Source organism: Electrophorus electricus, chromosome 3 (assembly GCF_041902795.1).
Source record: "Electrophorus electricus isolate QZ-2024a chromosome 3, ASM4190279v1, whole genome shotgun sequence".
NCBI classification, from domain to species: Eukaryota; Metazoa; Chordata; class Actinopteri; order Gymnotiformes; family Gymnotidae; genus Electrophorus; species Electrophorus electricus.
The window spans coordinates 11,527,501-11,537,500 of NC_137499.1; the positions used below are offsets into that span (position 1 = coordinate 11,527,501).

The window sequence follows — 10,000 nt, forward strand, 5'->3', positions numbered from 1 at the left end:
TCATTAGCTTGGTTCCAATCAGGGTTAATATGTTAAACCTACTGACACAGATTAGTGTGACCAGAACAAAGCATGGAAAATACAGTGGCCTAGAGGTCATAGTTTATCATAGCACTCAGCACACTGCTGAGGTTTTCCCAACGCTAAGACCCTTTATAATGAACTGTTCTACAAGTAATCACGTATTAAAGTGATGGTTCAGTACAAAAGCCTGTCGATACCAAGCTGATAGTTTGATGAATTGTTGACATAGCTGCATGGTTATGTAGCAGCTTTCATCATTCCATTATGGACATTTGGATGTCAAGATGCAATTAAACAAAATATGCCATGGACTAATTCTACTGAGGTAAGGTCATTCCTTTATCACACTCACTCACTCATTCACTCATTCACTCATTCACTCTCACTCCCTGCCACCCTCCCTCCCTCCCTCCCTCTGTCCCTCACTCACTCACTCCCTCACTCACTCACTTGCTCATTCACTCACTCATTAACTCTCACTCCCTCACTCACTCGCTCATTCACTCCCTCCCTCACTCACTCTCTCCCTTCCTCACTCCCTCACTCACTCCCTCCCTCACTCTCTCCCTCCCTCCCTCGCTCATTCACTCCCTCCCTCCCTCACTCTCTTCCTCCCTCCCTCCCTCCCTCCCTCACTCTCTTCCTCCCTCCCTCCCTCCCTCACTCTCTCATTCACTCCCTCCCTCTCTCTCTCTCCCTCCCTCCCTCACTCGCTCATTCACTCCCTCACTCACTCACTCCCTCCCTCACTCGCTCATTCACTCCCTCACTCACTCACTCACTCGCTCATTCACTCCCTCACTCACTCACTCTCTCCCTCCCTCCCTCACTCACTCATTCACTCCCTCACTCACTCACTCTCTCCCTCCCTCCCTCACTCACTCGCTCACTCGCTCCCTCCCCCACTCACTCACTCTCTCCCTCCCTCCCTCCCTCACTCGCTCATTCACTCCCTCACTCACTCACTCCCTCCCTCACTCGCTCATTCACTCCCTCACTCACTCACTCACTCGCTCATTCACTCCCTCACTCACTCACTCTCTCCCTCCCTCACTCACTCGCTCATTCACTCCCTCACTCACTCACTCACTCACTCACTCGCTCATTCACTCCCTCACTCACTCGCTCATTCACTCCCTCACTCACTCACTCACTCACTCACTCGCTCATTCACTCCCTCACTCACTCTCTCCCTCCCTCCCACCCTCACTCGCTCATTCACTCCTTCCCTCACTCGCTCATTCACTCCCTCACTCACTCACTCTCTTGCTCGCTCATTCCGTCACATTCTCAAACAGCCTCTTTCTCACTCATTCGCTCACTGTGCTGTAAACTCATTCAGCTTTGGATGCTTGATGGTTGATTGATCAAGTCCCAAAAAGCGAAAAACAAACAAACAGCAAAAAAAGTAATACAAAGATGCTCAATGGCTCGAGCTATAGATGGAAAATGATGGTCTTGCTCATTCCGTATGATTGTTGATACTGCAAAGAAGCCCAGTGCTACAACAGAAACACAAAATCCATGTGAAGAGAAAAAAGAACAGACAGAACCAAAACGCTAACAGCTGTCTCTCTCCAGTGCAGTGGGCTTCAAAAGGGTTGGGAGGGGCACAGGCATAGAAGAAAGGGGGAGGGCAATCCGTTCCAAAAGAGAGGAAAACGAGTAAGAGAGAGAGAGAGAGAGAGAGAGAGAGAGGGAAATATGATAGTTTGGCTGAGTTTAGAATGCAGAGGCAGTCTCCATGGTTAGTGTGTGGGAAGAGGAAAAACTCTTACAGGGTTCTCAGAGAAAACCTGGGGATCGTCTGTCAATATGCTGCAATAATAGGTCACACACAGAGAGATACACACTTCACAAAACATGGATAACAATGTCTGCAACTTCAACACACCACCAGGGAAAGAGTACAAAGGGGAGGAAGAAAGATTAAGAACAGTACTGCTTCCTGGGATATGCTTGGATACACGCACACACACACACACACACACACACACACACACACACACACACACACACACAAGCATACTCACACTTACTGTACACAAAAGACACTATATGCATGCACGTAGTAAGATGAGACACACCCAATTTCACCCTGAGCAAGGATGCTGCATTAGGCACTCCATTCAGATCTCTTCTGAATATTGTCCCTGCTCAACTGATGGCAATTCACAAACATTACTCTCTGTGCAGTGTGTGCGTGTGTGTGTGTGTGCGTGTGTGTGTGTGTGTGTGTGTGTGTGTGTGTGTATGTGTATAGTCATATAATGAGAACACTCAGTAACTGTACCTGCTCAGACTATAATCTGGGTCATATGGCATTGAGGGCCATGGTGTAACAGACACATATGCTTGTGCACAAGCACAAGCACACATACACACACATACACACACACACACACACACACACACACACACACACACACACACACACACACACACACACACACACACAACGAAGTACATGTGTAATAGAAAAGAATGCAACTCCCACACAACCAAATGAAACTCACTTATGGTGGGAAGTCACACTTTTATCCACTATTAATACATTTCCAAGGAATAACCATTTAAAATAGGAATAAAACAATAATTAAGAATTGCTTTAATAATTTGCCCCAGTGCATTACACAACAGTAGGCATCACCAAAAAGAAAACCGAGGTACGTGTGCATGCCTACACTCCCCTTAAACACCACACTTGTAAGACCCAGGTCCCCCTAAACACCACACTTATAAGATCCATGTCCCTTTAAACACCACATTTGTAAGACCCATGTCTCTTTAAACACCACACTTGTAAGACCCATGTCCCTTTAAACACCACACTTGTAAGACCCATGTCCCCTTAAACACCACACTTGTAAGACCCATGTCCCCTTAAACACCACACTTGTAAGACCCATATCCCCTTAAACACCACACTTGTAAGACCCATGTCCCTTTAAACACCACACTTGTAAGACCCATGTCCCTTTAAACACCACACTTGTAAGACCCATGTCCCCTTAAACACCACACTTGAAAGACCCGTGACCCCTTAAACACCCTCTTGAAAGACCCATGTCCCATACCTCTTTGCTGCCCTCCACGTCCGAGGTCTCGCTGCTGAAATCTTCCGTGTTTAGGTTCTCGAAGTCTGACTCTCCCACGGCGATGGGCACGGTGACGGTGAGGCTGGGGTTGTGGATGAACGACATGTAGTCGCCTTCCTCGATCCCGTACTTCCCATGCCCTTCAACCCCGTTGCTGGGCGAGACGCAGCCCTCTCTGAGGAAGTCCTTGCCGAGGTCGACGGCGACAGGCGCGTGATTGGCCAGGCAGTTTTCTTTGCCGTCGCTGTGCAGATCGTCCAGGGGCTTCTCCTCATCCAAGGCTCCTGGTTTGGCGCCGGCCAAGAAGAGGCTCTGGAGGAAGTGACGCAGAGCCGACTTGACCAAGGCGACCCCCTTTTGGATGCGGCCCACGGCGATCTGCAGGTTGTTCATCTCACTGTCGTCGTCGGTGGCGGCCAGGTTGTCGGCGCTGAACGAGCTCAGCAGCAGGGCCAGAAAGAGATTCAGCACCTGCCATGCAAGCACCGACATCACGAACAACGCCGTACACCATGCCAACATCAACACCAGCCTGAGCACCATTAGCCAAAGCATCCAGGAGGACTCCAGGCACCCACTACCATGGTTAGAGCAAGGCCAAACCCACCTTCTGAGCCTGGGACTGACCGAAAACCCTACTCTCTGAGCTCAACAAGGAACAATATGCAAAGACACACAACGTTACAACCACACAGAAATAGGCACCACAAAAAAAAAAAAAATCGGGGGGGGGGGGGGGGGGGGAGGTTAGCCTTACCACCAGGTTCCCGATCACCATCACCATCATGAAGACGATGAGGCACATGGACTGGCCAGCCACCTCCATACAGTCCCACATGGTCTCGATCCACTCGCCACACAGCACGCGGAACACAATCAGGAAGGAGTGGAAGAAGTCCACCATGTGCCAGCGCGGCAGCTCGCAGCCGTCCGAGATCTTGCACATGCACTCGCGGTAGCTCTTCCCGAACAGCTGCATGCCCACCACGGCGAAGATGAAGACGATGATGGCCAGCACCAGGGTCAGGTTGCCCAGGGCGCCCACCGAGTTGCCGATGATCTTGATCAGCATGTTGAGGGTGGGCCACGACTTAGCCAGCTTGAAGACCCTCAGCTATACGCCGCAGGGTTGAAGGAGAGAACGGAAGGAGGCGTGATGGTTAACAGAGACATGACGACGTCGAAAAATGATAAAGAATAAACTTCATTTGTTTCTTTAAGAAAATCGATAAATGGACATTTGAAACATGACAGCATGTTCACAGACTTTGAAGGAAACCTGGACCATAATGATATATATATATATCATTATGGTCCAGGTTTCCTTCAAAGTGGGGTTATATATATATATATATATATATATATATATATATATATATATATATCATATGTGTCAGCTAAGACAAATAAGCCTCAATTTAGCAGGAAAACCCCATTTATATCGAAATCTGAAAGGTAGTGGGACCTCATTAGCGTATTCTCATTTGCACAAAGTTAAATGACCTCTGATGATTTCCATTCATTACTACAAACGATTCCAGTATTGCTGTATAAAGAATTCCTTTACATGCCATATGTTAATCGAATGCAAATAAATGCAAATCAAGAGAGGCACCCTCACCAATCGGAAGGACCTGAGCACGGAGAGCCCTTCCACATTGGCCAGGCCCAGCTCCATCAAACTTAAGCTCACGATGATGCCATCAAAGATGTTCCACCCCTCCTGGAAGTAGTAGTAGGGGTCGAGTGCGATGACCTTCAGACACATCTCTGCCGTGAAGATCCCCGTGAACACCTACGCACGCAATGTACACTTCATTTAGCTCCCAGCGCACGAAGCTGCCCACATTTTAAGCAGCTAATTGAAGTGGTACAGAGTAAGGGTCTCATTCAGCAGGGGATTTTGAACTGTGGCATGCTCTAGGTGTTGTGCAGCCCTTGTATTAGCTGAACTAGCATTCTTCATATTCGCTTACGGGATTACCGCTGACATGTTGATGTTCGATACTGCTTTTTTAAACCAGTCTAGCAAATCACAAATAAGATAAACGCACCAACATGTTTTCTACGTAGCACAGAAGCAAGACAATAACTTTTTATTTCTCTGCGTTACTAGACGAATTGTAACATTTATCAAATTTCCTGGTGCAGGTTCTAAAAAGGAAAATCTCACAAAAAAAGGAATATTTAATGTCATCTGTTCCTTTCCCTTCTTTCCACAACACTGCCTAGAAAAGTCTTGGAGCACCAGCGCTCGGCCCCTGGAGGCTGCTCACCAAGTTCCCGACAGAGAGCACGTCATTGAACTCCTTGGTCATGGGGTAGTGCTCCATGGCCATGAAGACTGTGTTGAGGACGATGCAGATGGTGATAGCCAGGTCCACGAAGGGGTCCATCACCACCATGTTGACGAGTTCCTTCACCTTCAGCCACACTGGGCAGCAGTCCCAGATCAGAAAGCCATTGGCGAACTTGTACCAGCAGGGGGGGCACTTCTGCCTGGACTCCTCCAGCTCTGTATGGAGGCCGGGAAAACGTTAATGTGTGATCGCGGGGATGCGTCGCTGTTCCGCCACGCCACAGGAGAACGTGCATGGAGCATTCGGAAATGTAGCGTGAAGGTGTGCGCATGTGATGCATGTCTTCACGAGAGCTTGTGCAAAAGGGAGTGACAGACAAGGTTTAAAGGACCCTGTGCGTGATGAGAGTGAGTTATGGGCTGTGTTGAAATTGTCTTGTGTGTTTCTGTATGTGTGTATGTGTGTGTGTGTGTGTGTGTGTGTGTGTGTGTGTCATACCTTCCATAGTGTTTGTGAGAATGCTGGCCACACTTAAAGCTCTTTTCCTAGCCACTGCCTCGTCCAGGTAATCGGAAGTCTGATGTGAACCTGACCGCTTCTTACGAGCCTCCGATTCTGTGGTCGTTCCCTGTTGAGAAGAGGAAAAGGCAAATAATTCGTAGTAAATTAATTCCATGGTCCATGTATTTAAACACACACGGTTAGTTATGACGGATGTGCTAATGTTAGCTCCGACACGCAAGCTGTACCTCGGGAAGCAACCGACCAATCGGTGACGTAGGCACAGAGGTCCCGCCCACCAAGGAGACCACGCCATTGCAGTCCACGGTGCAGTGCATCTTGCCATTGGCTGGAAGCATGATCCGGGGCGCTGCGAGGCTACACTGGCTGATGGTGGAGCTCCTCCTCTCGAGGCGGCGGGGCACAAACAGTGACCCTCGCCGGCTGTCGCTGTCCTCGAACGTGCTGTGCTCGTCGTCGGCGAAATCGTTCTCCGAGCCGAAGTCCCGAGCCCGGCCGCGAAAGCTGAACAGACTCGCGCGGCTATTCCTCCGCGGAGAGAACAGAGAACCGCGGATGCTGAGGAGAGACTGAACAGGGGAGAGACACACCACACACAGTCAGAACAGGGCCAAGAATGAAAAATTAAGAACCTTCTCCCAAAGCGTCTGGCTAACAAGCTTTTTTTCCCCCTTTCTTACATTACATGACATGCTTGTCCCAGTGGAAACCCACCATCTGATGAGAACTACGCAACCCATGATGCCACGACAGCTGAAAACAGGAAGTCACCTGGTTTGGGGTGGAGCACTTCTTCTCGTAGGACAACCTGTTGGCATCTATTGAGAAGCGAAAGCCTGACCGCCTGATGCTGTCCTCGGACTCGGACTTGTGGACCTTCTCCTGGTCCACTTTCTCCTCCTCCTCCTCCCGCTGCTTTCTCTTCTTCCGCCTATTGCGTCGTTCCTTTGCGCTTTTGGAGCTGAGTCTGGACCCCCCGGAGGAGCTCTCCTCGGATGGCCCGCCCCTCCCGCTGTACTCGCCGTTCTCCGTCGCCGCTGCTGCCGCGGCAACCTGCTGGCCAATCACAGCGCATGCATCTATGTGAGGGGCAACCGGGTCTTGGCTTACGCTTTACATACCAGGAGCAGAAACACACAGACCCGCAGACCAAAGGTAAACAAAGGGTGTGAAATGGCAGGGCTGGATTGTAACCACACAACAAATGTGGTTGTTTTTTGTTTTTTTAAATGTGTTTTTTTTTTTTAATGTGTTTTTTAAATTTTTATTTAATATGGTGCATTAACGACAGAGTTGTGGTTTGATTACAGGTGACATCAACACAATACACACAAGGACAGTGTTTCTCTGATGACCTTAACATCAATACCCAGCATGACCTTTTCAGAGTGAGGGGGAGCAGCAGGGGGCGGGGACAGGAAAGGCGGTGGACCAGAGGGACAGAGCGTACACAGGCCCAAGCGGAGACTCGGAGGACTGGACGTAATCAGCAGAATCGGATTAGGATCGCCGTCGGAGTCGCACTAGTCTAGCAGCTCGGGCTGAGAGTCTGCATGTGCGTCAGTGATCACGACCTGCCTCGTGAACCTTCTGAACTGGCTAAACGCGAAAACACGCCTACCATTCTGCTGCGCTTCTCATTTCTCTCACTTTTGCTATTTACTCTTGCAAAAGGAGATTCGGTTGCTATTTTGCTATCTGCTTTGGTTTCCATGGTAACAGAAGAACGTTGGCCGTACCGGTGCAGCAGAAAACACACGTATATGCGTGTGTCCATTTGATAGACTGACGCACCTTGTAAATCTTTAATCATAAGTGTGTGTGTGTGTGTGTATGTGTGTGTGTGTGTGTGTGTTACCTGCGCCTCCTCCTGCTGCCTCTTGAGCTGCTCCAGCATGGCCTGGAACTCCTCCTCTTTCTGCTGCGCCTCCTCGATGGTGGCTTGGTTCTGCTCGTCGTAGGCCATGGCCACCACAGCCAGGATCAGATTGACCAGGTAGAAGGAACCCAGAAAGATCACCAGCACGAAGAAGATCATGTAGGGCTTTCCAGCAGCACGCAGGGTCTGTGGGACAAACCACACACACACACACACACACACACACACACACACACACACACACACACACACACACACGCACGCACGCACGCACACGCACACACACACGCACACGTGCATACACACGAATGCACACACGCACATACACATACACGCAAACCGGATGTTTAAAATATCATAATTCTCTTCATTTTTACTTGGTTTCCATAGGTGAATGCAGTTACCATTAATCTCCACACAACATTGCCATTTGAAACACTGAAATAAAATCACTCTAATTTGGTTTTAAGATCCCCATTTCATTGGTCATTCTGTATGCAAATTCAAAATGCACGTCCAATGGAAAAGAGGGAATGCTGCTTGCGTTCTGTAGAGTTGTGGAATGTGGGTGCGGGGAGGGGCACCTGCTGGTAGAGGTTCTCCCAGAAGTCCTGAGTCATGAGTCGGAACAGAGAGAGGAACGCCCAGCTGAACGTGTCAAAGCTCGTGTAACCGTAGTCCGGGTTGCGCCCTGCCTTTATGCACCAAAAGCCTTCTGGACACTGCCTGCATGGCACAGCCAATCAAAGACACCCTCTCAGTGTGTTTAGCCAATCAGAAAGGGCCATGTGGCATACTGGTCCAATCACAGCATTACTTAATCAGCCAGAAAGAACTACACATCCCAACACATTGTGAGAAACAAAGGATTAGATTTTGTTGTGTTCTGTACAGGCAGTAGATGAAGGCGAAATGGAGTGTGTGTGAGAGGGAAGAAGTGTGTGTGAGGTTCCTACCCTGCATCACTGGCATTCCCACAGAGCAGAGCATCTCTGTGGTTGGGAAGGAAATAATAATTACCTAAGAAGGGAGAACAACAGACAATGAATGGGTTGGACAACACACACACACGCACACACACGCACATGCATGCACACACACACACTCACACACACGCGCACACACGCGAACGCACACAGCCTTGTGTCCATCCACTTACTCTCATCCATAATATACTCGGTCCAGTTGAAGGTGCTAGTAGCGTTAAGCAGCTCGAGGCCGGTGCTGGCGTTGAGTGCGATGGCGGGGTCGCCCTGTGTGCCATTCAGCTGCGTGTCGTTCAGTGGGATCCTCACACACTTCTGCCGCAGGTTCCCCATGAAGAGCTGCAGGCCGATGAGGGCGAAGACGCTCAGGCAGAAGACGGTGAGGATCATCACGTCCGACAGCTTCTTCACAGACTGGATCAGGGCGCCCACGATAGTCTTTAGACCTGCCAAGACACCATGCCGGTCGTCATACACACGCGAGCCCTTTGCGTGGAAATCGGTTTTAGTGCTTGCGAACATAATTGAATTATATACTGGAGCAACCATTGGCTGTGTGTTTCAGATAGACTTTAATTTTTCATATGTAAACATTAAAAACAGTACATTTGCATTGGTGGATCACTATTATAAAATATACCATCTTGTATTTATGAAAGCAGTAAAGGTCATATGCATGTATGCTTATTAATTTAATAACCAGGAGTCCTCATTCTCTTCATGTCATGACTGTGAGAACAGACATGGAGTGTCTGAGCTGGTTAGGTGAGTTTAGTTTAGTATTTGCAAGTAATGAAAGTATGTTATTGCAATATTAGTGAATTAGGTTGGCAAATGCTTTGTGAATTGCTTGTTAAAAGACATTAAGACATGCAGTGTAGCTGTATGCATGTGTGCATGTTGGTTTTCAGCATGACCTGTGTTTTGTGTGTATGTGCATGAGGGGGTTTGGTCCAGTGATGGGTGGGTGTGTGCAAATGTGCAGTGTGTGTGCTGTGAGTATGCTTTATGTGTGTGTGTATGTGTGCATGCACGTGTGTGCATCTGCATGTGTTTGTGTGTGCGTGTATGTGTGTGTGTGTGTGTGTGTGTGTGTGTGTGTGTGTGTGTGTGTGTGTGTATGTGTGTGTGTGTGATGGCAAAGTTCTGCCATGCTTCACACTCACACCACACTAAATAAAACAGACTGGC

The 10,000-nt window shown here is 48.9% G+C and overlaps 1 protein-coding gene across 11 annotated transcripts in view; it reads right to left on the reverse strand.

Moving 5' to 3' along the window:
- The window catches only part of scn1lab (sodium channel, voltage-gated, type I like, alpha b), a 39,812-nt gene that overhangs the window by 12,526 nt on the left and 17,286 nt on the right, over positions 1 to 10,000 (reverse strand). For 8 of the 11 annotated variants that reach the window (XM_035526762.2, XM_035526752.2, XM_035526768.2 and 5 more), the window contains 11 exons: positions 8,983 to 9,255; positions 8,780 to 8,843; positions 8,408 to 8,549; positions 7,803 to 8,009; positions 6,716 to 7,000; positions 6,172 to 6,513; positions 5,921 to 6,050; positions 5,399 to 5,637; positions 4,744 to 4,917; positions 3,880 to 4,236; positions 3,102 to 3,593 (listed from right to left, as the gene is read on the reverse strand). In XM_035526762.2, the coding sequence (XP_035382655.1) occupies positions 3,102 to 3,593; positions 3,880 to 4,236; positions 4,744 to 4,917; positions 5,399 to 5,637; positions 5,921 to 6,050; positions 6,172 to 6,513; positions 6,716 to 7,000; positions 7,803 to 8,009; positions 8,408 to 8,549; positions 8,780 to 8,843; positions 8,983 to 9,255 (2,705 nt within the window). The remainder of the gene's footprint in view (positions 1 to 3,101; positions 3,594 to 3,879; positions 4,237 to 4,743; positions 4,918 to 5,398; positions 5,638 to 5,920; positions 6,051 to 6,171; positions 6,514 to 6,715; positions 7,001 to 7,802; positions 8,010 to 8,407; positions 8,550 to 8,779; positions 8,844 to 8,982; positions 9,256 to 10,000) is intronic. The other 3 variants (XM_035526766.2, XM_035526767.2, XM_081710296.1) reach the window with 2 other exon arrangements.